This window comes from Mobula hypostoma, chromosome 4 (genome assembly GCF_963921235.1).
Source record: "Mobula hypostoma chromosome 4, sMobHyp1.1, whole genome shotgun sequence".
NCBI classification, from domain to species: domain Eukaryota; kingdom Metazoa; phylum Chordata; class Chondrichthyes; order Myliobatiformes; family Myliobatidae; genus Mobula; species Mobula hypostoma.
In genome coordinates this window covers 170,290,976-170,318,559 of record NC_086100.1, presented here as the reverse complement: position 1 = coordinate 170,318,559, position 27,584 = coordinate 170,290,976, and the positions used below count along the sequence as shown (strand labels likewise).

Sequence of the window (27,584 nt, the reverse complement as noted above, 5' to 3'; positions counted from 1 at the left end):
TTTTCACTCCCTCCTTTGTTGTTTTCAGTCTTTGAACATTCGTTACTTTCCCTCCTTTGATATTCCCCTTTATCTCCTCCATATTTATACTCATTGGTATCCCCGTGATCACTCCTTTACAACCATTATTTTGTGCTCCCACCCTCCCAGTGTATTCCACCTTGCATCTTCCTATCTCTTTTAGCTTGAGTGCTTTCTCAAGTTGTTCCTCATTCGCACATCTTACCAATAAGTTGCCATCATTAAGGCCTTTTGCAAATACTATTTCCCTATCTTATTTGTCAGAGTTGTTGTTAGCACAAACGGGTTAATTGTCTTCATATGTCCCTGAGCCTTCTCATTAAACCTAATTATGACAACACCTCCTATCTGAGCTTGTTCATCTTCCTCACTTTCAGAGCTTTCTCCACTATCATTTCTTATTCTTTTATTCCCTTTGTCTTGGTTTTTATTCATCCGACCCCTCACTACCTCCTCATTCCCTTTATTTCTCCCTTCACAATAATCCACCTCTCCCCAGCTGCCTACCTCTGATCCCAAGTCTCTATCCCTCTCCTTCTCCACTTTCTTTCCCTCAAACCCGCCTCTTATCTTGTCCGCCATTACCGGACCCACACGACCCCTTCCCAGCAATTTCCGTTCCTTCCCCACTCTCTTTCCCTCAACAGGTTCCAAAACACACTCACGCATCAAGCAAAACACAGCCAGCTTCCAGTCGAGCCAACTCAGCCACCCCTCTGGCCGGCCGGCCAACCAAACTAGGTCGCTCTCTTCCAGCAGTTTTTTTTGTGCCCCGAGTGGAATTTGGCTCCTGGGAGGGCGAGACCATAACCGGAAGCAGTTGCGTTGCCCGGGAGACGGGGCGGGGATAAGGCGCATGCGCAGCCTCCCCTCTTCCTGCTGCCCGCCGGTGCTGCTGTCTGTGCTGTGGAGGGGTCGCGATGCCGCTGGAGTTCGAGCTATGCCCGGGGCGCCCCATCGGCGGTCCCCACCCCTGCTTCATCATTGCCGAGATCGGCCAGAACCACCAGGGCGACATAGACATCGCCAAGAAGATGATCCGCATGGCCAAGGTGGGAGACTGGGGTTTTGGAGGGGCTATTCCAGAGGACTGGGGCGGGAGGAGGACCCGAGTGAGGGAGAGGACCTGACCTGACCTGACCCGACCCGGCACCATTTCTGCAGCCGGACTCACTAGGTGTCCCTGCTGTTTTCTACTTAGCTTTGTCTGCCGAGCTGACATCGGCAGCCGGAGACGTGGCTGGTTCCACAGGCTGGGTCCAGTTTTGCTCCCCTATCATTTGTGTGCGGCCTGTAGTTCCCCTACCCACCTCTTCGGGAAATCGCCTCCTTTATTGCTTCTAAACCGTACTTTAAGCTTTTGCAATCAATACAGCATCTTTGACAATTTTTCCAACATTAATTGTATTTTAAAAATTGGTGCGAGGTTCCCTTTCCAAGTGTGAAGTAACAGCCATGCGTCTGACAATGATGATCTCCCCTTGATATTAAACGGCATTGCCATCACCGAGTCCCATCATCAACACTGACTAAAACTGAACTGGACTGTCCACGAAACTACCCCGGTACATGAGTGGGTCAGAGGCTGGGCTTCCTGCATTCAGTGATTAGCCTCCTGACTTCCCAAGACCCTGTCCTCATCTGTAAGACACAAATCAGAAGTGTGATGGAACACACCACTTGCCTGGGTGAGAGCAGCGTAAAGAGCTGAAGTAGCTCAGTGCCACTTGGGACAACACAGCCTGCTTGTTCAGTCTTCGCTGCCTGTGCACCTCCCCACCGACCACAATCAACCACTCTGAACATTCTCTAAGTCCACGGCTAGCACAGAATGGTTTTAGTGCCTACCATCTACAAAACGCATTTACTAACCCAGATCACAATGATACAGGAATACCACCACATCCAAGTTCCTCTCCAGGTCTCACACATCCTGACTTGAAAATATACATCAGACTGACATACCTGGTTCTAGGAGGCTCACTCTCATCTTTCCAAGGATATTTATAGACGGGCCATAAGTGCAATCCCTTATGGAAGCACATAGATTCTGGAATGTGGTTACAGGCAATATTAAATATAATCCCTTATAGCAGTGAGTACCTGAACTCTGGCAACCTCTAGGTGGAGAGCTGCTTTATCTCGTCTTCCATTCATCCACCAATTTTGGTTAAGATGTGCGACAGCTTTCTGGCAGTCAAAAAGCTAAGAAATCTGACTAAAAGCATCACTAAAAATGCCTTTTCTGAGGTAAATGGTGTTAAATTATCACCACAAACAGTGAGGGGGAGAGTGATGGTGAGGCAAGTTCAGTGGTGGAGCTGAGATGGTGAGTTGCAGGTGGATTTCCGACACCCATGCAGCTGGCCCGGGAGTCAGGTTTGACCGCTGTGGGCACCAAGCTGATTGGAAGAGCCTGAGAGCAGAGTTGGGCTGGGCAGTGAAATTTGAGTCCGGAGCAGGTCACTGGGCATCTAAGCCCAAAGCCTTTCACAGCAGCGGTGTACGCCGGCCCAGACTGGAGGTGAGAGCTGACTTCACTCTCTCTCTCTCCAGGGTGTAGGAGCCTTTGGCCGTTCCATTATTTGGTCAATTTAAACCCCAACCCAGACAGACTGAAAAGGCGGGGGTGTCAGGGTCCAGAGTGAGAGCCAATTCACTCATTCTCTAGTATGGTCATCTCTATGGCGCTGAAGACTACCCTGACCACTGTGCTGAGTGCCCACCAATATAATGAACTGATAAGCGAGGCTTTGGGCTGCTTGAGGGTTCAGATCTGAGAACTCACTTTCGGTTTGGAATGCTGTTGTTCACTTCAATTGTTTTGCGCATCAAGTGTTGGTATTTTTATTATCTAATTGGGTTCACTTGGGTTTATTGTTTTGTGGTTACCTGTGACCAAGCCAAACTCAAGGTTATCTAATTTATACATTCTTTGATAATAAATGTACTTGAATACATAGAACATAGAAATGTACAGCACATTACAGGCCCTTTGGCCCACAATGTTGTGCCAACCATGTAACCTACTCTAGAAATTGCCTAGAATTTCCCTAGTGCATAGCCCTCTATTTTTCTAAGCTCCTTCTACCTATCTAAGGGGCTCTTAAAAGACCCTAATGTATTTGCTTCCACCACCACCGCCGCCAACAGTGCATTCCATGCACCCACCACTCTCTGTGAGAGAAACTTACCCTTGCCATCCCCTCGGTACCTGTTTCCAAACACCCTAAAATTATGCCCCTTCGTGTTAGCCATTTCAGCCCTGGGAAAAAGCCTCTGCCTATCCACACGATCAATGCCCCTCATCGTCTTATAGACAATAGACAATAGGTGCAGGAGTAGGCCATTCGGCCCTTCGAGCCAGCACCGCCATTCACTGTGATCATGGCTGATCATCCACTATCAGTATCCAGTTCCTGCCTTATCCCCACAACCTTTGATTCCACTAACTTTAAGAGCTCTATCCATCTCTTTTTTGAAAGCATCCAGAGACTTGGCCTCCACAGCCTTTTGGGGCAGAGCATTCCATATATCCACCACTCTCTGGGTGAAAAAGTTTTTCCTCAACTCCGTTATAAATGGCCTACCCCTAATTAAACTGTGGCCTCTGGTTCTGGACTCACCCATCAGCGGGAACATGCTTCCTGCCTGCAGCATGTCCAATCCCTTAATAGTCTTATATGTTTCAATAAGATCTCCTCTCTGCCTTCTAAATTCCAGTGTATACAAGCTCAGTCGCTCCAATCTTTCGACATATGACAGTCCCGCCATCCTAGGAATTAACCTTGTGAACCTACGCTGCACTCCCTCAATAGCAAGAATGTCCTTCCTCAAATTTGGAGACCAAAACTGCACACAGTACTCCAGGTGTGGTCTCACCAGGGCCCTGCATCTCTATCAGGTCACCTCTCATCCTCTGTTGCTCCAAGGAGAAAGGCTGAGTTCAGACAACCTATTTTCATAAGGTATGCCCTCTAATCCAGGCAACATCCTTGTAAATCTCCTCTGTACTCTCTCTATATTATCTACATCCTTCCTGTAGTGAGGTGACCAGAACTGAACATAGTACTCCACTGATCAAGGTCTTATACAGCTGTAACATTACCTCACAGCTCTTGAACTCAATCCCATGGTCGATGAATGCCAACACACCGTGCACCTTTTTAATAACACTGTCAACCTGCGCAGCAGCTTTGAGTGTCCTATGGACATGGACCCCAAGATCTCTCAGATACTCCACACTGTGAAGTGTCTTACCATTAATATTATATTCTGTCTTCAAATTTGGCTTACCAAAATGAACCACTTCACACTTATCCGGGCTGGAGTCAGTTCTCAGCCCAGTTCTGCATCCTGTTGATGTCCCGCTGTAACCTCTGACAAACCTCCAGACTATTCACAACACCCCAACCTTTGTGTCATCAGAAAACTTAATAACCCACCCTTGTACTTCTTCATCCAGGTCATTTATAAAAATCACAAAGAGGAGGGGTCCCAGGACAGATCTCTATGGAACACCACTGGTCACCGACCTCCATGCAGAATACAAACCATTTACAACAACCCTTTGCCTTCTGTGGCAAGCCAATTCTGGATCCACAAAGCAAGGTCTCCTTGGATCCCATGCCTCCTTACTTTCTGAAGGAGCCTGGCATGGGGAACCTTATCAAGTGCCTTATTGAAATCCATATACACTACATCCACCACTCTACTTTCATCAATGTGTTTGTTACATCCTCAAAGAATTCAATCAGGCTTGTAAGGCACGACCTGCCCTTGACAACGCTATGCTGACTATCCCTAATCAGATTATGTCTCTCCAAATGCTCATAAATCCTGCCTCTCAGGATCTTCTCCAACAACTTACCCACCACTGAAGTCAGACTCACTGGTCTATAATTTTCTGGGTTATCTCTACTCCCTTTTTGAGCAAGGGAACAACATTTTCAGCCCTTCAATCCTCTGGTAGTTCTCCCGTCCCTATAGATGACGCAAGGGTCATCGCAAGAGGCTCAGCAATCTCCTCCCTAGCTTCTCACAGTAGCCTGGGGTACATCTCATCCGGTCTTGGTGACTTATCCAGCTTAATGCTTTTCAAAAGCTCCAGCACATCCTCTTTCTTAATGCCTACATGCTCAAGCATTTTAGTCTGCTGTAAGCCATCCCCACAGTTGCCAAGGTCTTTTTCCCTTGGTGAATACTGAAGCAAAGTACTCATTAAGTACCACAGTTACCTCCCCCAACTCCATTCACGTGTTTCCACTATCGCATCTGGTTGGTCCTGTTCTCACACAGTTCATCCTCTTGCTGTTCACATACTTGTAGAATGCCTTGGGCGTTTTCCTTAAATATTGAACTAATTAAACTAGTAACTAAATGCCCAACTTAACTAATATCTTGTACCTAGATGATATCCATATCCATTCATTCTCTGCATATTCATGTGCCTATCTAAGAGCATCTTAAATACCTTTATCATACTGGTCTCCATTAGCATCCCTTGCAAGTGCACTTCAGGCACCATTCTCTGTGTGGGCTCATGTTATGCCTAACTATTGCAAGTGAACTTTTATTTGTGTGTTGTTGCCCTTCAGAGTTGGTTCTGCTCTTCTGTGAGAAGCATAAATTCTCTGCTCTCTATTGGCAACTTTTGGATACAACGTAAAACTAAAGTTGATCTCTGGATGTTCACAATCCACTTAAAAGAGCCGAGCAGTTCTTGTTATTCAGGCCAATGTTATTCCCAAGCTGAATGACAATAATCAGTGATATTTCACCTTCAAGACAATAATTATACTTTTTGTCTTCGGAACTTTGAATATCTTAAGTTTTGTATAAATACAGGTCTTTTACAAGTTTGTACAGGGATTGAAACGTGAAATTTATGTTGGATATTGTTTGTAAATCTCTGCTGTCTGTTTCTTTTAGGAATGTGGGGCGGATTGTGCTAAGTTCCAAAAGAGTGAGTTGGAGTACAAATTTAACAAGGCAGCTTTGGAGAGACCTTACACATCCCAACACTCCTGGGGTGCCACGTATGGTGATCATAAACGCCACCTGGAGTTCAGTCATGAACAATACAGGGAGCTGTCAAAGTATGCACAAGAAATTGGTATCTTTTTCACAGCATCAGGCATGGATGAGGTGAGTACTGTCTGTAGGGCATTTCTAACTAATTTATTACTGTTTTGTGATTTGATGCCCTGCAATGTGGAGAAAAATTGCAGGTGTGAGATGAAACAGAAAATATTGGAGGTAGCTGGTGAACACAGCAGGCCAGGCAGCATCTATAGGAAGAGGTACAGTCGACGTTTTGGGCTGAGATCCTTCGTCAGGACTAACTGAAAGAAGAGACAGTAAGATTTGAAAGTGGGAGGGAGAGGGGGAGATCTGAAATGATAGGAGAAGACAGGAGGGGGAGGGATGGAGCTAAGAGCTGGAAAGTTGATTGACAAAAGGGATACGAAGCTGGAGAAGGGAGAGGATCATGGGGCAGGAGGCCTTGGGAGAAAGAAAGGGGGAGTGGGGAAGCCCAGAGGACCACCTCCAACGGGATCCCACCACTAAGCACATCTTTCCTTCCCCCGCCCCCTTCTACTTTCCGCAGGGATCTCTGCCTATGTGACTCCCTTGTCCATTCGTCCCCCCCATCCCTTCCCACCGATCTCCCTCCCGGCACTTATCCTTGTAAGCGGAACAAGTGCGACACATGCCCATACACTTCCTCCCTCACCACCATTCAGGGCCCCAGACAGTCCTTCCAGGTGAGATGACACTTCACCTGTGAGTCGGCTGGGGTGATATACTGCGTCCGGTGCTCCCGATGCAGCCTTCTATATATTGGCGAGACCCGACGCAGACTGGGAGACCATTTCGCTGAACACCTACGCTCTGTCCGCCAGAGAAAGCAGGATCTCCCAGTGGCCACACATTTTAATTCCACGTCCCATTCCCATTCTGATATGTCTATCCACGGTCTCCTCTACTGTAAAGATGAAGCCACACTCAGGTTGGAGGAACAACACCTTATATTCCATCTGGGTAGCCTCCAACCTGATGGCATGAACATTGACTTCCCTAACTTCTGCTAATGCCCCACCTCCCCCTTGTACCCCATCTGTTACTTATTTTTTATACACACATTCTTTCTCTCACTCTCCTTTTTCTCCCTCTGTCCCTCTCACTATACTCCTTGCCCATCCTCTGGGCTTCCCCCCTTCCCCTATCTTTCTCCCTAGGCCTCCCGTCCCATGATCCTCTCCCTTCTCCAGCCTCGTATCCCTTTTGCCAATCAACTTTCCAGCTCTTGCCTCCATCCCTCCCCCTCCTGTCTTCTCCTATCATTTTGGATCTCCTCCCCCCCCCACTTTCAAATCTCTTACTATCTCTTCTTTCAGTTAGTCTTGTAGAAGGGTCTTGGCCCGAAACGTCGACTGTACCTCTTCCTATTGATGCTGCCTGGCCTGCTGCGTTCACCAGCATTTTTTGTGTGTGTTGCTTGAGTTTCCAGCATCTGCAGATTTCCTCGTGTTTGCATTTTTTAAATATTGGAGGTATTTAGTAGGTCAGGCAGCATCTTATGGGGCAAGAGACAGGACAGTAGCTTTCATAACTTCTGAGGGATCATTGTGCATTGGCAAATTATGGTATTCAATTGAGAGCCGAAGGGCTGTCCCTGTGTTGAACTACGAAGTGTAGAGGATATCTGCCGGAAGTTTAGGGTCTGCCTTCAAAGGCTCTGGTAGTATGCTGTCTGGGCTAGCTGCTTTTCCTGACTTTAGAAAAGTGCTTGGCACAATTGATTTCCAAGTCGGGCGGTGTTCCTGGAATTAAGGGAGATTCTGGAGGAGGTGACCTGATCAGAAGCTCACTGAAGTACCGTGCCCAATGCTGGAGCTGCTCGGCTGCTTTAGTTAGGACATTGCATCTGTATCCTTCACTTGGGTGTTGATCTGGTTGAATTTGCCAGCTAGTTTCGTGGTAGTATCATACAGTTCTTCATATTCCCATTTGCTGAGGCTCTTGCTTGGGGTACAAGGGTGTTGATGTACACTCACCTGTTCCTCTTAATGTTTCTCCTTACTTCCTTGTGCACTACGTCATATCCCCTCTGTGCCTCCGCTTTCCCGATCCTAGTTCTGCTCCCATTACATTTTTCTTCTGGTCTTTTGTTGATTGTTTCCATTGATTCTGGTGTAATCCACTCCTTATGCTTGAAAGTCCTTTTTCCCAGCACTTCCTCACAAGTTTCATTTATTGCCTCTTTGACAGCAGTCCATTCATCTTTGATATCAAGTCCTCAAGTGCTTGGAACCTGTTGGAAAGTGTGAGAACAAATCTCTGAACTGTTTCTTTAAGGTAGCTCACATTGTACTTCAGTCGCTGATTGAGTGGTGTGTAGCTTCTTTTCAGCTTCATCAGTACTTTGGCGATCAGAAGATGGTGGTCTGATCCTGCATCTGCACCTTGTTTCACTCTTGCATCATGGAGTGATCTTCAAAACTACTTTGAGATGCATACGTGGTCAGTCTGGTTCTCAGTTACCTTGTCTGGTGACATTCATATTGCCTTTTGTATTTGCTTGTGAGGGAATAAGCTTCCTTCATTTCTCCAAGAGCGTGTTTCCCCATCACCTGTTCATATCCTACATTATCCCTGCCAATTTTACCATTAAAAGCTCCCATTACAATGGTCATGTCTTTTTCCTTCCCTCTGCTGATTACTTCACTGAGTGCATTGTAGAACTTGTCTTTGTCTTCATTAACATCATTTGTTAGTGCATCACATTGGATAACACGAGCTGTTATCTTCTTGTGCTTGATTTTTAAACCAGCAGTGATGATTCTGGAACTGATGGCTTCCTATGACTCTACATGATTCTGGTATCATTATGAAGGTTACACCCTTTGTATCTGCAAAAATGATTCTGGGATTGAATGACTTGTCATGTGAAGAGCATTTGATAGTTCTGGACCTGTATTTGCTGGAATTCAGAAGAATGAGGGGTGACCTCATTGAAACCTATCGAGTGGTGAAAGGTCTTGATAGAGGGGATGTTTCCTATGGTGGGAGAGTTCAAGACCAGAGGACACAGCCTCAGAATAGAGGGGCATCCTCTTAGAACAGAGAGGAGGAGGAATTTGTTTAGCCAGAGGGTGGTGAATCTGTGGAATCTGAGGTCAAGTCTTGGTGTATATTTAAGAAAGAGGTTGATGGATTCTTGATTGGTCAGGGCATGAAGGGAAATGAAGAGAAGGCAGGAGATTGGGGTTGATAGGAAAGTTGGATCAGCCATGATGAAATGGCAGAGTAGAAGACATCCTACCCTGCAAAAACTCATTTCAGGGAGGTAGCACCCCCACCCCCTGGTCGACCTCCAAGGGTGCATGTATACAGGACATTTGATTATGAAAGAACACAACAATTTATTTGATCACATATTGAAACTATTTACTTTGAGTATTTTATTGGCAGTCTCAATGCTAATAGCTAAATGCTAATGCAAATAGCTTTTCTATTTCTTTTGGAAACTTTCCTTGTACTGTGATGTGGCTTGCTTGGCAGATTTGAGCATTCTGCTGTAAGTCTCAACCTCCTAGCAGTCTGTGTCAATTAATTTGTTGATTTTGCAAGACATCAGATTCGCAAGTGTTTTGTGAGACATCTGGCTTCTGAATTCTGTCTTAATGTGATGCACAATGCTGAATGCCCTTTCTACATCACAATTAGAATTTGGCAGCACCAAAAGCAGCTTCATCAACTGGCAGAGCTCTTTGAATCTCAACTGCCCTGTGCTCACAGATTTTACTTTGGACAGCTTCCCCTAGAACGCATCAACTGGCAAACTTTTGTAGTTTGGCACCAGTCCTTCAAGGTTAGTTGAGACATAATCCAGGACTTCCAAGTGGAGATGTTCTCTTGCATCTGCCTTGATCACATTTGGAAATCTCTCTGCCAAAGTCAAAATCTGCTCTGGATTCACCTCATCTTGGCTCTCTGTATTGACCACTGACAGATTTTACAAGATTTGGTCTCTCATTGGGAACTTCTCCAAGATTTTTTGAAAGCACCTGACATAGAATGCTCTGGCATCTTTGAAGAACTGCTTTATCTTGTAAAGGGGGGGGGGGTGGATCTCTTGTGCTTCCTTGCTTAGCAATTGCCTCCTTGCCAGGTACCCAGTAAAAAGCTGTTCATCTGGGCGATGAATTTCAGGGTTGCTCACATCTATCTCCTGAATGTTCTGTTTTCTCAATACCTTTAGCTGAGTAAATCTGCTTGCTATGTCATGCAGGAGCTCTTCTACACTCTGATCCAATTTGAAGAGGATAGCTGCCTTGTTCTGAAAACTCAAATTGAATTTGTCATAACATTGTGTGACATTATAGAAACATAGAAAATAGGTGCAGGAGTAGGCCATTCGGCCCTTTGAGCCTGCACCGCCATTTATTATGATCATGGCTGATCATCCAACTCAGAACCCCGCCCCAGCCTTCCCTCCATACCCCCTGATCCCCGCAGCCACAAGGGCCATATCTAACTCCCTCTTAAATATAGCCAATGAACTGGCCTCAACTGCTTCCTGTGGCAGAGAATTCCACAGATTCACTACTCTCTGTGTGAAGAAGTTTTTCCTAATCCCGGTCCTAAAAGGCTTCCCCTTTATCCTCAAACTGTGACCCCTCGTTCTGGACTTCCCCAACATCGGGAACAATCTTCCTGCATCTAGCCTGTCCAATCCCTTTAGGATTTTATACGTTTCAATCAGATCCCCCCTCAATCTTCTAAATTCCAACGAGTACAAACCCAGTTCATCCAGTCTTTCTTCATATGAAAGTCCTGCCATCCCAGGAATCAATCTGGTGAACCTTCTTTGTACTCCCTCTATGGCAAGGATGTCTTTCCTCAGATTAGGGGACCAAAACTGCACACAATACTCCAGGTGTGGTCTCACCAAGGCCTTGTACAACTGCAGTAGTACCTCCCTGCTCCTGTACTCGAATCCTCTCGCTATAAATGCCAGCATACCATTCGCCTTTTTCACCGCCTGCTGTACCTGCATGCCCACTTACAATGACTGGTGTATAATGACACCCAGGTCTCGTTGCACCTCTCCTTTTCCTAATCGGCCACCATTCAGATAATAATCTGTTTTCCTATTTTTGCCACCGAAGTGGATAACTTCACATTTATCCACATTAAATTGCATCTGCCATGAATTTGCCCACTCACTCAACCTATCCAAGTCACTCTGCATCCTCTTAGCATCCTCCTCACAGCTAACACTGCCACCCAGCTTCGTGTCATCCGCAAACTTGGAGATGCTGCATTTAATTCCCTCATCCAAGTTATTAATATATATTGTAAACAACTGTGGTCCCAGCACTGAGCCTTGCAGTACCCCACTAGTCACTGCCTGCCATTCTGAAAAGGTCCCGTTTATTCCCACTCTTGGCTTCCTGTCTGCTAACCAATTCTCCACCCACACCAATACCTTACCCCCAATACTGTGTGCTTTAAGTTTGCACACTAATCTCCTGTGTGGGACCTTGTCAAAAGCCTTTTGAAAATCCAAATATACCACATCCACTGGTTCTCCCCTATCCACTCTACTAGTTACATCCTCAAAAAATTCTATGAGATTCGTCAGACATGATTTTCCTTTCTCAAATCCATGCTGACTTTGTCCGATGATTTCACCGCTTTCCAAATGTGCTGTTATCACATCTTTGATAACTGACTCCAGCAGTTTCCCCACCACCGACGTTAGGCTAACCGTTCTATAATTCCCCGGTTTCTCTCTCCCTCCTTTTTTAAAAAGTGGGGTTACATTAGCCACCCTCCAATCTTCAGGAACTAGTCCAGAATCTAATGAGTTTTGAAAAATTATCACTAATGCATCCACTATTTCTTGGGCTACTTCCTTAAGCACTCTAGGATGCAGACCATCTGGCCCTGGGGATTTATCTGCCTTCAATCCCTTCAATTTACCTAACACCACTTCCCTACTAACAAGTATTTCGCTCAGTTCCTCCATCTCACTGAACCCTCTGTCCCCTACTATTTCTGGAAGATTATTTATGTCCTCCTTAGTGAAGACAGAACCAAAGTAATTATTCAATTGGTCTGCCATGTCCTTGCTCCCCATAATCAATTCACCTGTTTCTGTCTGTAGGGGACCTACATTTGTCTTTGCCAGTCTTTTCCTTTTTACATATCTATAAAAGCTTTTACAGTCAGTTTTTATGTTCTCTGCCAGTTTTCTCTCATAATCTTTTTTCCCCTTCCTAATTAAGCCCCTTGTCCTCCTCTGCTGAACTCTGAATTTCTCCCAGTCCTCAGGTGAGCCACTTTCTTTGGCTAATTTGTATGCTTCTTCTTTGGAATTGATACTATCCCTAATTTCTCTTGTCAGCCACGGGTGCACTACCTTCCTTGATTTATTCTTTTGCCAAACTGGGATGAACAATTGTTGTAGTTCATCCATGCAACCTTTAAATGCTTGCCATTGCATATCCACTGTCAATCCTTTAAGTGTCATTTGCCAGTCTATCTTAGCTAATTCACGTCTCATACCTTCAAAGTTACCCCTCTTTAAGTTCAGAACCTTTGTTTCTGAATTAACTATGTTATGGAGAAAGCATGTGTATATTTTCACTTGGGGGTCTTTCTGCCTCTTCTGAATATGAGATAACTTCTGATTCTCACTCTTTGACTCAAAATATGAAATAAAGGCTGGTCATTGGTGGAGCAGATGGTTCAAACCTTTTCCTAAAGGAAGCTAGCATGTAGGACAATGCTTTTGTACTCTCTACTGGGCAACATTGCAGAGCTCTTGAAACTGTTTTAGGTCTTCTCTTTGTTTGGAACTTTTCTCAAGGTAGTAGTAGATGTCAATGAGCAGGTCTTCAGGTGACATTGAGAGCTCCTTAGCAGCAGTTTTGGCACAAATGTTGACCAGGTGATTTGGACAGCCAACACTGTAAATATGAGGGGCCTGTGCTTTCACTCTTGATAAGACAGAGTTGTTTTTGCCAATTATCACATTGCAGTTGTCACTGCTAAATCCTACACAATTAGACCATCCAAGGCCTTTGTCATGCATGGATGATGCAATGGAGTTGAATATGTTTTCAGCTTTGGCATCATTACACACTGGCATGTCTACAAATCCAACTGTTACCTTATCCTGTGTTTCATTCTAGTACCTGGCTAAAATAGCACATTCCTTCTCACACATGATATCATTGCTTTTATAAACCAAAATACTGTATGCTCTTTTTTCTGTCTGGATGAACTTGTACAGATCCTCTGAACATTCAGTTTCCAGTGCCATGTTCACAATTGCTGCTGTCTTGGTTGATGAGCAGGTATAGTTTTTTTGCTATTTCTGAATCAGGAAATGTTTTCCTGAATAGCTTGCCGGTGTGCTTACACACCTGGAATGGCAGGTTTTCTTAATGATGAAAGATGTAAAGTACATGTCAGCTCCAGTGACCTTCTCTGTCAAACTTTGGTTTTCTGCTGAAAAGAACTGTGAAATACTTGAGCAGCCTTCCCTGCGCTAAGTCTCCCTAATATGTTGTGGTCCCTAAAAGAAATAAAAGCATAAGGTGTATCCTTATTGTATTGTGTAAGGAGTTTCTTTTTTTATATGTCACTGCGTAGTCTAATTAAAATGGCTTCTTTGCTATGTTATAATTGAAAGGGCTTCTTTGTTATGTTAACTGCTGAGAAAGTCCTCCCGCTAGCAGTTTGTTTGGATCACGTTACTGATAAGAAGGTGTTACGAACCAATTGGGATAGTTGGTATGCTTTTGGTGTGTCTGTAAGACATTGTATGCACGGGGTTTTGAGGAGAAGGCGGGAGAGAGAGAGACGGAGGATGGACCAGGTGCTGTGAGTCTGCTAACGGGGTCAGCCCCCGAGCAGGAGTTCGAGGTCCAGGGTGAGGAGAGGAGACGGAGACAGACTCATGTGGAGTGTTTGGTCGACCACCGTTGTTGGTCCCAGGTGGCGGTCGAGGTGGTCTAAGGGGTCGCAGGGTGAAGAAGAAGAGTCCTGAGCTCCAACTGTTTGTACACGAAGAGATTGAACTTTGATAAGTGTGGTGCCTTTTATTTTCCTTTTATATTGTATTCTCTATTAATTATATAGTTCCAGTAATATCTATAAACTGTAAATCATTTAATCATATCTGGTATATTGTCTGTTATTTGGGTGGGGTGGGGTACATCACACAGCATCCACACAAACTATTACCCAGTTTGGCGGGACCGAGGGCTGTTTCCCTAGACGACAGTGAGCCGAGCGACCCTGAGGCTGGCTGGGGGGGCTACAATTGTTTTATGTAATACTTTGTTTAGTAATTTTGTCTAATCTGTAAACCAAGTTGGGTATACGCAGAAATTGTGACATTAAAATACGTACTTGTATTATGATGGAGTCATTTTTTAAATTCTATTACAACTTTAAGCATGTCTACAGGGAGTTTGGCCTCATCACATAGGACGTCAATAGGGTAGCCTACAATAGAGGAGGCCGTGGATAGACACACTCAGGTTGGAGGAACAACACTTTATATTCCGTCTGGGTAGCCTCCAACCTGATGGCATGAACATCGACTTCTCTAACTTCCGCTAATGCCCCACCTCCCCCCTCGTACCCTATCTGTTACTTATTTTTATACACACATTCTTTCTCTCACTCTCCTTTTTCTCCCTTTGTCCCTCTGATTATACGCCTTGCCCATCCTCTGGGTCCCCCCCCCTTGTCTTTCTTCCTGGCCCTCCTGTCCCATGATCCTCTCATATCCCTTTTGCCAATCACCTGTCCAGCTCTTGGCTCCATCCCTCCCCCTCCTGTCTTCTCCTATCATTTTGGATCTCCCCCTCCCCCTCCAACTTTCAAATCCCTTACTCACTCTTCCTTCAGTTAGTCCTGACAAAGGATCTCGGCCTGAAATGTTGACTGTACCTCTTCCTAGAGATGCTGCCTGGCCTGCTGCGTTCACCAGCAACTTTGATGTGTGTTACTAAGAAACTGCAGGCTTTCATCAGCCAGTACCTGAGAAGGATCCTAATCATCAGATGGACTGACAAAGTAACCAACCAGACACTGTGGGAAGGCACCAGCCAGGAATCATTAGAAACACAAATACGCAAACAGAAATGGAGGTAGATTGGCCACACATTGAGGAAGCCAAGCAACAACATCACCAGGCAGGCATTGAAATGGAATCCCCAAGGAAAGAAGAATAAAGAGTATCCGAACAACACATGGAAGAGGGATGTTGAGGCTGAAATTAGACGAAGGGGACACTCCTGGGTTCACCCTCCAGAAACTGGCTCAGAACAGAGAGTGATGGAGATGGGAGGTCACCCATGGCCTATGCTCCACTGGGAGCTGAGGATGCAAGAAGAGGAAGAATGTGTAGTCGTGACTGTAACTTCTAATCCAGCCACTTGTGCCAGAGGTGGTTGGTTTTGTCATGATGATGTTCTTTACTTGGGTGAGTAACTATTTGAGGACGTGACTTTTGCCTGGTTTGAGCAGGTTGTTCTGAGGAAACATTGGACAGGCTGGGCCTGTACTGGAGCTTGCAGAGTGAGAGAGGACTTGATTGAAGTATAAGATCATGAGAGATCCTGATAGTCTGGATGTGGAGAGGACTTTTCCTGTTGTGTGATTATATCTTAAAAGAATGAGTTGTCCATTTCGGGTAGATAAAGAGAATTTTTATTTGATTGTTGATTCTTTAGAACACTCTCTTTCTTAAAGATTGTGGGAGCCTTGGAGTACAATAGGACAAGTGGTTAGGTCTTCCATTTATAGATGGTGAAAGTTTGAAATTCAGAGTTGAGTTTGTGATCTGATCAGCCATGATCTTAGAGGCAGAGCAGGAATGAGGATTGAGAGGCCTCCTCCTTGTGTATAGCTCTTCCTCTGCCTCGTCTACTGCTGCCTCTCTGACTTGTGTGTGTCTCTGTGCACAGTCAGTCAACAAACTGCAAGATTGTGCCCAAAATACTGATACCTTTAGACTGAATACAGAGGACAGTGAAGATGGCCACAAGATGCAGACACATACATGTCTGTCTGTATGAGGCATGGGTCTTGGTTACTCATATCATCAGTAACCCCTTTTATCAAACTGATCATGCTGTGGACCTAAGAGGAAACCCCTCTATTTACTGTCCCAGATTAACTAAGTCTAGGAAGACAAAGGGGAACTTTGTGCAGTGGTCCAGTTACACAGTTGCCCTCACTGCTGCTCGGCTGGAAGTGTCTACAGCTACAGCTGAAGGTAGTGCTGAGCTTTCTCACCCTGAAACAGGGTATCGTGTTCCTTGAAAATAGTCCATATTGCTGTTCTGTAACCTGAGTTAAAAGAAAATTTACTTTATTTAGTAACACACACAAAACAGTGGAAGAATTTGGCAAGTCAGACAGCATCTATGGAGGGGAGTAAAGAGTCGACGTTTTGGGCCAAGACCCTTCATCAGAATTAGAAAGGAAGGGGCCAGAAGCAAGAATAAGGTGAGGGGAAGGAAGTTGAATAGGTGAGACCAGTTGGGGGAAGAGGGCATGAAGTAAAAAAAAACTGGGAAGTGATAATAGAAGAGATAAATGACTGAAAAAGATGGAATTTAATAGGAAAAGACAAAGTGGGGGGGAAAAAGGGAAGAAGGAGGGCCACTTAGAGGGAGGTATTCACTTGCGGGGAGAAGAGATGAGAGGGGAACCAGTATAGAAATCAATGTTAATGCCATCAGGTTGGAGGCTGATTTATTTGCACATTTTCACAAGTTTGCTAAGAATGAATTTTATTTTGTGTTTAGAATTTCTGAATGGTGATCTGTCAATTCTGTAAGGGCAAATTTCCAATACTGGAAGTTCAAAGTAAATTTATTGTCAAAATCATTGTCACCATATACACCCTGAGATTCATTTGTTTGCAGTAGAACAAAGAAATACAATATAATCAATTGATAACTACGAAGACTGACTAACAGTCAATGTGCAAAACAAGACAATCTATGCAAATTCAAAAACATAATAATAATAATAATAATAATAGACAATAGGTGCAGGAGTAGGCCATTCAGCCCTTTGAGCCAGCACCACCATTCACTGTGATCATGGCTGATCATCCACACTCAGTACCCTTTTCCTGCCTTCTCCCCATATCCCTTCACTCCGCTATCTTTAAGAGCTCTATCTAACTCTTTTTTGAAAGAATCCAAAGAATTGGCCTCCACTGCCTTCTGAGGCAGAGCATTCCACAGAACCACAACCCTCTGTGTGAAAAAGTTTTTCCTCAACTCCATTCTAAATGGCCTACCCCTTACTCTTAAACTGTGGCCTCTGGTTCTGGACACCCCCAACATCGGGAACATGTTTCCTGCCTCTAGCATGTCCAATCCCTTAATAATCTTATATGTTTCAATCAGTTCCCCTCTCATCCTTCTAAATTCCAGTGTATACAAGCCTAGTCGCTCCAGTCTTTCAACATATGATAGTCCCGCCATCCCGGGAATTAACCTTGTGAACCTACGCTGCAGTCCCTCAATAGTTAGAATGTCCTTCCTCAAATTTGGAGACCAAAACTGTATACAATATTCCAGGTGTGGTCTCACCAGGGCCCTGTAAAATTGCAGAAGGACCTCTTTGCCCCTTGTTATGAAGGCCAGCATGCCATTAGCTTTCTTCACTGCCTGCTGTACCTGCGTGCTTACTTTCAGTGACTGATGAACAAGGACACCAGATCTCGTTGTACTTCCCCTTTTCCTAACTTGATACCATTCAGATAGTAACCTGCCTTCCTGTTCTTGCCACCAAAGTGGATAACCTCACATTTATCCATATTAAACTGCATCTGCCCACTCACCCAATCTGTCCAAGTCACCCTGCATTCTCATAACATCCTCCTCACATTTCACACTGCCACCCAGCTTTGTATCATCTGCAAATTTGCTAATGTTACTTTTAATTCCTTCATCTAAATCATTAATGTATATTGTAAATAGCTGCGGTCCCAGCACCGAACCTTGTGGTACCCCACTAGTCACTGCCTGCCATTCTGAAAAGGATCCATTAATCCCTACTCTTTGTTTCTTGTCTGCCAGCCAATTTTCTATCCATGTCAGTACCCTACCCCCAATACCATTTGCTGTGATTTTGCCCACTAACCTCCTATGTGGGACCTTATCAAAGGCTTTTTGAAAGTCCAGGTACACTACATCCACTGGCTTTCCCATGTCCATTTTCATAGTTACATTCTCAAAAAATTCCAGAAGATTAGTCGAGCATGATTTCCCCTTCATAAATCCATGCTGACTCGGACATCCTGCCGCTGCTATCCAAATGTGCTGCTATTTCATCCTTTATAATTGATTCCAGCATCTTCCCCACCACTGATGTCAGACTAACTGGTCTATAATTGCCTGTTTTCTCTCTCCCTCCTTTCTTAAAAAAGTGGGATAACATTAGCTACCCTCCAATCCGCGGGAACTGATCCTGAATCTATAGAACATTGGAAAATGATTACCAATGCATCCACGATTTCTAGAGCCACCTCAAGTACCCCGGGGTGCAGACCATCAGGCTGTGGGGATTTATCAACCTTCAGCCCCATCAGTTTACCCAACACCATTTTGTGCCTGATGTGAATTTCCTTCAGTTCCTCTGTTACCCTAGGTCCTCTGGCCACTATTACATCTGGGAGATTGTTTGTGTCTTCCCTAGTGAAGAGACCAAAGTACCTGTTCAGCTCATCTGCCATTTCCTTGTTCCCCATAATAATTTCACCCGTTTCTGTCTTCAAGGGCCCAACTTTGGTCTTAACTAATTTTCTCCTCTTCACATACCTGAAGAAGCTTTTACTATCCTCCTTTATATTTTTTTGTAATAAATTATACCGAGAACCTGAATTGTAGAGTCCTTAGGTTGTGGAATCAGTTCAGTGCTGAGGTGGGTGAAGTTATCCACGGTGGTTCAGGAGCCAGGTGTCTGAAGGCTAATAATTGTTTCTGAACCTGTTGACGTGGGACTTACACGTTCTTCCCGATGGCAGAAGTGAGAGGAGCCCATGGCCTGGATGGTGGGGCGCTTGATGATCGACGTGGCTTTCTAGTAGCATGCTCCTTGTACATGTGCTCAGTGGTGGGGAGGGATTTCCTGTGACAGACTGCTGTATCCACTACTTTTCAATCGGTTATTTCTCTAACTTATGGTAATTTCCCCCCTCCCCCTTCCCTCTCCTTCCATTCCACAAACTGGCTCTCCTTTTGCCTTTTCTCTTCTCACCTGCCTGTTACCTCCCCGGTGCTTCTCCTTCCCTTTCTCCCATGGTCCGCTGTCCCACTAACCTGCACCCAGACCATATGTCTCCATACCCTTCCCAACCATGTACCTATCCAAATTTTTCATAAAAGTTGAAATCGAACCCGCATCCACTACCTGCGCTGGCAGCTCGTTCCACACACTCACCACCTTTTGAGTGAAGAAGTTCCTCCTCATGGTCCCCTTAAACATTTACCTTTCACCATTAACTCATGACCTCTTGTTGTAGACTGAACCAACCTCAGTGCAAAAAGCCTGCTTCCATTTACCTGATCTATACCCCTCGTAATTTTGTACACTTCTCTCAAATCTCCTCTGTCTTCTGTGTTCCCTAATCTGTTCAACCTTTCCCTATATCTCAGGTCATTAGGTCCTGGCAACATCCTTGTAAATTTTCTCTGCTCTCTTCTAGTCTTATTTACATCTTCCCCGTAGGTAGGTGACCAACACTGGACTAATACTCCAAATTAGGTTTTACCAACATTTTGTACAATTTCGATGTAACATCCTAACTCCTGTATTCAATACTTTGATTTATGAAGGCCAATATGCCAAAAGCTTTCAAAGAATTATGGATCTCCCAGATCCCTCTGTTCTAACCAGTTTAAGACCTACCCTGGTTGGTCCTCCCAAAGTGAAGATTTCACATGTATCTGCCCATTTTTCCAGCTGGTCCAGATCAACCATTTCAACGATTTCAACTTTTATGAAAAATTTGGATAGGTACATGGTTGGGAAGCTTTGATGGTCTTCCTCACTGTCCACTGCGCTCTCAATCTTGGTGTCCTTCACAAATTTTCTGATCCAATTTATCACGTTATCATCCAAATTGTTGATATAGATGACAAACAGCAACTGTCCCAGCACCGATCCCTGAGGCACACCACTGGTCACAGGCTGCCCTCTTCAGCCCTTTACCTTTTCCATCTATCACATCCCAGCTTCTCACTTCATCACCATCTAGCTTGACCTCTTTTCTCTTAACACCCAGCACCTTATTCTGGCAGCTTCTCCCTTCCTTTCCAGTCCTGATCAAGAGTCCCGACCCAAAATGTTGACTGCTTATTCCTTTCCGTAGATGCTGTCTAACCAGCTGCATTCCTCCAGCATTTTGTTACTCTGCCTTTCCAGCATCCGCAGGATCTCCTGTGTTTAGTCTGTTCCACTACTCTTTGTAGGCGTTTCCACTAAGGAGGGGATTGTCTGTATTTATTGATTTGTCCTGTGTTCTTCTGCCACTTCTAGCAGGAGTATGCCTATTGGCACTAAGGCTCTGGAGCGACAAGGTAGCATAGTGGTTAGCACAACACATTACAGTACCAGTACCAGTACAATTCCCATTGCTGTCTGTAAGGAGCTTGTGTGTTCTCCCAGTGACCATGTGAGTTTCCTCCCACGTTCCAAATATGTACTGGTTGGTAGGTTAATTCGTCATAAATTGATGCTGGGCAGTGCCACTCGAAGGGTTGTATCTGCGCTGTATCTCAATAAATAAATTTTTTTTAAAGGATACATTGGTCAGCAAGAAGTGGGCAATCTCCATATTCTGAATCACAACTGGTATGTTAACGCTCAGGAATTTAAAACTGACCCTGTGTACCATTTATCATGCAATGTAGACTGTCGGCTGTTTACCACCCTTTCCCTTCCCATAATCAACAGCCAGTAAAACTGATTTTATTGACATTGTTGAAAAGTTACTGTTGCAGCCAGAAAGTTATGAAGTAGGCATAATACTTTATGGGTGCATCCCCCCTCGTCCATATTAGTATCTCCAGTACGTGCTGTCTCAAGAAGACAGCATCAATCATCAAATATCTCCACAGTATGGCCACACCACCTTTTTGTAGATTCCATGGCTCAGGAGCTACAGGAGCCTGAAGTCAAACACCAGCAGGTCCAACAACAACTACTCGCCTTCAACTTTGATTTGATTCTTGAACCAACCTGCACAACCCTAATCACTATCTCAGTAGGGCAACACTGTAGTCACTTGTCACTAAAATGGTTTCTGTTCTAATTGTGCTCTTTCTTGTACAAAATTGTATATAAATTTAAAATTTTTTTCTTGTGAATGCTGCTTATCTGATGCTATGTGTTTGTGTAAGTAAATTTTTCATTGCACCCCTTCATACATGTACTCGTGCATATGGCAATTTATTTAACTTTGGTAATGATGATTTAGACTCCTCTGCCTTGGGGAAAAAATCTACCCTGTCTGTCTCTATAAACCTCAATATGTGACCCCCCCACCCCCTCTCCAGCCTCCAGGGGAAACTATCTCAGCCTGTCCATTCTTTCCTTGTAACTGGAGTGGCCAGTCCTGGCAACACCTTGTGAATCCATTCTGCACCCTGTCCTGCTGAATGACATCGTTCAGTAACCAGAAAGAATAAACAAGCAATGAGAAGCATAGAGGTGGGCAGGCACGTTGGGGTGCAGATTCATAACACTGGCAGAGAAGAGTGCTTTCCAGGAGATAAATGGTGAAGAGTTAAATTATTATTTTTTCTGTGTTTTTAGATGGCAGTAGAATTTCTTCATGAACTGAATGTGCCTTTCTTTAAAGTTGGCTCCTCGGACACCAGTAATTTTCCATATTTGGAGAAAGCTGCTAAAAAAGGTAAATAGGATATAGTAATTCCCCTGAACCTTGGGACTTCTGTTTCCACCGTTACTAATGACTTCTTTGTGTTACCAGGGCGTCCAATGGTCATCTCCAGTGGGATGCAAAGCATGGAAATAATGAGGAAAGTTTACAAAATCATGAAGGCCACCAGCACCAAGTTCTGCTTCCTTCAGTGCACCAGTGCATATCCACTAGAAGCTGAAGATGTTAACCTGCGTGTTATCACAGTCAGTACAATACACCGTAATTTCACAATGAGTAGAACACGTTAGTTAAATGACCCATTTTCCTCACCTGACAACCGTTACTGTTCTTTCTTCCTGCTACCTCCACAGTCTGTAAAATCATGGATTGAGAAATGGTATTCATTCCCTCTGCCCAGTCAGTTCCAGTTTTTCTAAGCCAGTTCTCTCCACACACCCTCCCTTCACCACCCCTGCTCCTTCCCACACAAAGTCCACAACTTCTATCCCTTCACAGTTCATCAATTTTGCCACGAAGTCAAATATTAAACTTGCTCCTTTCAGGCAGTGCCTTTAGTTTGCCATAGCCTCTTGGCTCATCTTTTCCCTTTGACTTTGTCCTCTGGCCAATTGAACGCTGTGGTAGGAAGTATCTTGCTTGTTTCTCTGAAGGCCTCCTCTCTAATTTATTTTCTGAAGCCAGACCTACTTTTGGCATAGTTCAGTCATGGATAATGTTTGTTTGCAAACCAAATGAGACCTGCAGAAAGATTAACTTGTTGACCTTTTGGCCCCTCCAGGAATACCAAAAGGAGTTTCCAGACATTCCTATTGGATACTCCGGGCATGAGACTGGAATAGCTATAAGCATAGCAGCAGTTGCTATGGGAGCCAAAGTTGTGGAGCGTCATGTGACCCTGGACAAAACCTGGAAGGGTAATGACCACCAGGCTTCCCTGGAGCCAGATGAGTTGCGAGAACTGGTCCGCTCGATCCGCACTGTGGAGTGGGCGTTGGGGTCTTCCCTCAAACAGATGTTGCCCTGTGAGATGGCCTGCCATAACAAGGTACTGAAGTCAGTATTGAAGGGTAAACAAAAAAACCCCCTGGTTTTTGAGGTTTTGTTAGATTTATTGAAAAGTATTGAAGCATTCTTACATTCCTCCAGCAAAGAAGTGTTCAACTTTAAGAAGTTAATCCTTGTGCAATAAAATGGTCTCATGTTTGCTGTGCTGTTATGAGTTCAAGTTTTCCTGTTTCCCAAACACATAACAAAGTTTAAAGTACATTTATTATTAAAGTACTGTATATATATTATACACAATCAAATTCATGTTCCTATAGGCAGCCACCAGAAGAAAAGAAACCTAATAGCCCAATAGAACCCATTAAAAACGACCGCTGAACACCCAATGTGTGGGGAAAAAATCGTGCAAACAATAAAGAGTAAACAACTAACACTCAGAACTAAAGTTCATGAAAGTGAGCCCACAGCCACGAAGCCAGTTCGTCACAGCATCTGGTCCAGGAGTCTGTTAGTCGCAGGCCACAGCCTCAGTTCAATGCAGAGATGAGTAAACCTCACGGAACATCGGGCCTGTCTCTCGCCTCTGGCCCCAACACCCCAACCTTTTCAATCGGGCCCTGCTGTTAATTCAGCCAAACATGGACTTGTTTCTTGCTCTCGGCCCGGGTCCTGCTGCTTTGATTCGGCCCCAACGTTGCTCCAGCAATGGCCACACATCAGCCTGTTCCTTGCTCTCAGCACTCTGCCCCGCCAACTGGATTTGACCCGTGCCCGCCATGTTGCCGCAACTGTACTGCATCTTTGAGACTCCGGTTCACTGAATCCCCAGAACGCTGCAAAAATGCCAGGTCATACCGGTGGTTCAAAAGCACAACTCGGAAAGGGAAGTTGCAGGCTATTGATTGCAGTGATCATTGTCCAGAAAAAGTGTGATTAATAGAGTGGTTGGTAGATTTGTTTGCCGCCAGTAAAGCAACGCCGTGTTGCACCAGCACCATCTTAAACCTGTGAAATCTGGGAGAACGTAGCACAGCTTAATGCACAATGGTATGTGATCTTAAAGCAATAATGTTACCTTCTCTTTCTCTTGTAGCTGGGGAAGTCGGTTGTAGCCAAGGTAAATATTCCAGCAGGAACAGTCCTGACCATGGACATGATGACTGTAAAGGTTGCAGTCCCCAAAGGTGTTGAACCAAGCGACATCTTTAACCTGGTGGGAAAGAAAGTCACAGCAAATATAGGTGCAGATGAATCAATCACTGAGGACGTGATCGGAAAGCAGAGTTCTTAAGATTACACAGAGACGATGCTTAAATTAAGCCAATTAGAACTTGATTAATGCCAAGTCTGGTTGTGGGGTTATTAATTAATTAACAATTTATTCTGTAATAATCAATGAAATAAAATGATTTGCTATATCAAATTTTGAATTCCATTCGTGTTCTTTTTTTTTTGGAGTTCGGACATCACTGGCAAGGCTGGCAATTTTTGCCTGTCCAGAATTGTCCTGAGGTAATGGTGAGTTAGCCTGTGCTGCAGCAATCCTGCTGAAGATACTTTGGGAGGGGATTCCAAGGATTTTAAACCCAGTGGCAATGAAGGATCAGTGATGTATTTCCGAGTCGGGCTGGTGGGAGACTGAGAGGAACCCACAGATGGCGCTGTTCCTCCTGCATCTTTTGTCCTCAACTGTCTTGATGATAGAGATCGTGGGGAACCTGGGCAATAACATCAGTGTGTTTCATAGATGGTACACACTGGTGATAGGGGTTGTGGATTTGAGAGGTGCTGACAGGCAGCCTGGGCGACAATGTCAGTGTGTTTCATAGATGGAACACGCTGTAACACACTGTGTATTACAGGAAGGGTTCTGGATTCTAGCATGGATGAAGCAGTGGCTGACTGGCAGGAGGCAAAGAGTGGGAATAAAGGGAGCCTATTCTGACTGGCTGCCGGTGACTACAGAGGTCTGATTCCACTGGGACGGATTCTTTTTACATTATATGTCAATGAATTGAATGATGGAATTGATGACTTTGTTGCAAAGTGTGCAGACAATTTTGAAGATAGGTGGAGGAGTAGGTAGTTTTGAGGAAGTAGAGAGGCTACAGACAGATTAGGAGAATGGGCAAAGAAATGACAGATGGGATACCGTGTTGGATTCCTTACAGGTTAATTCACAGGTCGAGTCTGTGGTGAGGAAGGCAAATGCAATGTTAGCGTTCATTTCTAGAGGACCAGAATATAAAGGCAAGGATGCAATGTTGAGGCTTTATAAAACACTGGAGAGGCCTCACTTGGAGTATTGTGAGCAGTTTTGGGCCCCTTAGAAAGGATGTGCTGAAATAGAGAGGGTTCAAAGGCAGTCCACAAAAATGATTCCAGGATTGAATGGCTTGTCATATGACGAGCGTTTGATGGCTCTGGGTCTGTATTCACTAGAATTCAGATGAATAAGGGATCTCAGTTGCTAAACAGAGTGACCTTGCTTATCAGGAAAGACATTATCCCACAAGAGTAAGAAATCCTCCACAGCAATTAAATTTTTAGCCCTGAATGGGACAATTTAAAATTTACCATGTACTATGGTTGCTTATACAGTAGCTGTGTTATGAAGTATAAAGACTAGAGAGCAATGTTACATATTGTTGAGTTGAGATGCATTCTATATTGAGTTGGAGTTTATAGCTAACCAGGAAGTAGTGTAGTATATTTGAGTAATATTGTAAATAGATCTTTTGTTTCAGCATTCTTTGTTTACATAATTCATTACAGGTTATTTGTAAGGAGTGCAGGAAACACATACACCATTATGCAAATATCACTGTTCTTTGCATTTCTGATCAGATGCTAAATGCATTTCATTGGCTTTGTATCTGTACTCGGCACAATGACAATAAAGTTTAATCTAATCTAATACCATATGCCCACGTCTTACTAAAGGAAAGGAAAATGAAATTAAGTAGACAGATTGTCCCCAGCTCCCATATTTTTCTTTGATTAGTTTTTGGAATTGCAAAACATAACGTTCTGGACCAGCTGGAAAAATGGGGTGAAAAATGGCAGATGGAATTCAATTCAGACAAGTATGATGTGTTACACGTTTGGAGGACAAACCAGTGCAAGACTTAAAAGTTGAGTGGTAGGGTACTGAGGAGTGTGGTAGAACAGGGAATGAAGATCCATAATTCCATGAATGTGGCAAGCTTTTGGCACATTGAGCTTCGAAAATAGAAGTTTTGAGTACAGGAGTACTTGTTATGTTGAAGTTGTATAAGTCATTGGTGAAGCCTAATTTGGAATATTGTGTGTAAGTCTGGTCACTTGCCTACAGTAAAGATATCAATAGGATTGAAAGGGTGCAGAGAAAATTCACGAGAATGTTGCTGTGTCTTGAGAATCCAAGTAAAAGGAAAAGGTTGAATAGATTCGGAATTTATTGCCTAGAATGTAGGAGAATAAGGAGAGATTTGATAGAGGTATATAAAATTATGAGGGGTAAAGATAGGGTAAATGTAAGCAGGCTTTTCCCACGGAGGGAGAGTGAGATGAGGACTAGAGGTCATGTGTTACAGGTGAAATGTGTAAGAGGAATATGAGGGGGCACTTCTTCACACAGGAATGCTGAGAGTGTGGAATGATCTGCCAGCAGAAGTGGTGCATGTAGATTTGATTTCAATATTTAGGAGAAATTTGGATAGATATATGGATGAGATGGGTATGGAGGGCAATTGTCTTGGTGCTGGTCGATGGGACTGGTTAGATTAATCGTTCAGTATGGACTAGATGGGCCAATGGGCTTGTTTCTGTACTGTAGTACTCTGTGACTCTATTGCAATCCATTCCTCGATGTTCAGAGAAGAAAAGTTGAAATCTCCGCCTGTTGCTGCTCACCCATCACTCTCCTTACGCAAGCCCACCTCTGAGAGCTACCGAATCACACTGAGGATTTTAAATAATTCTAGTAACCATGAAACTCCTGGAAAGCTGTTTAAAAAAACATCTGCTGAATCCTCCTTGGAGAAGAAACCCTGCTGTCTGTACCCATTCAGCTGAGGTGTGATCCCAGAACATTGATGTAATTGGCTTTTAACCGCTTCTCAGTCAAATGACGATCAGGACTGTGTAACGGAAATATTTTAAAATTTTCTCCTTTTTATTTTCTAAGTCAACAGCAATAGGTATTCTCTGACAAAGGAGTCATGGTACTTATGCTAAACCACAAGAAGCACTTTATTAGAACGATATAAAGCATGCAACGCAAAAAGGAAAGCAAATCGTTAATGAAGTAGCCGTAAACAATGCCCGGGAACTACAGATCTGAAACTTTTCATGCATCTCTCACTCTCTCACACTCTCACTCGTCTCTATACTCTCCCCTTTGCACAAAGAAAGTGCTCCCTTTTTATACCCTTGAAGATCTCTTCAAAACTTGAATGTAACTCTTCCCCCAACACTTTCCCATGTTAAGGCACAAGTAGGTATTTGCACCTGCACAATGACTTCATCTTATCCGGACAAGCAAGTTTTCATGATTCACTAGCCTCAAGGCTGTAGACTTGTACTACTCTCACTTTCTCAAAATAATCCCATTCCA

General features: G+C 44.2%; 2 protein-coding genes across 3 annotated transcripts in view; one reads left to right on the top strand and one right to left on the bottom strand.

The window, feature by feature from the left end:
- Nucleotides 1–1,023, bottom strand: part of LOC134345782 (clathrin light chain A-like) — a 53,889-nt gene extending 52,866 nt beyond the window's left edge. Inside the window, exon 1 of one of the 2 annotated variants that reach the window (XM_063046979.1) lies at nucleotides 687–1,023. In XM_063046979.1, the coding sequence (XP_062903049.1) occupies nucleotides 687–879 (193 nt within the window). In that variant the 5' untranslated portion in view covers nucleotides 880–1,023. The remainder of the gene's footprint in view (nucleotides 1–686) is intronic. The other variant, XM_063046980.1, reaches the window with a different exon arrangement.
- LOC134345781 (sialic acid synthase-like) lies at nucleotides 878–24,396 on the top strand. The gene is made up of 6 exons (XM_063046978.1): nucleotides 878–1,073; nucleotides 5,953–6,168; nucleotides 21,892–21,991; nucleotides 22,070–22,224; nucleotides 22,761–23,027; nucleotides 24,081–24,396. The coding sequence occupies exons 1-6, from the start codon at nucleotides 942–944 to the stop codon at nucleotides 24,276–24,278; spliced, it is 1,068 nt and encodes a 355-aa protein (XP_062903048.1). The 5' UTR covers nucleotides 878–941; the 3' UTR covers nucleotides 24,279–24,396.
- The last annotated feature ends 3,188 nt before the right edge of the window (nucleotides 24,397–27,584 follow it).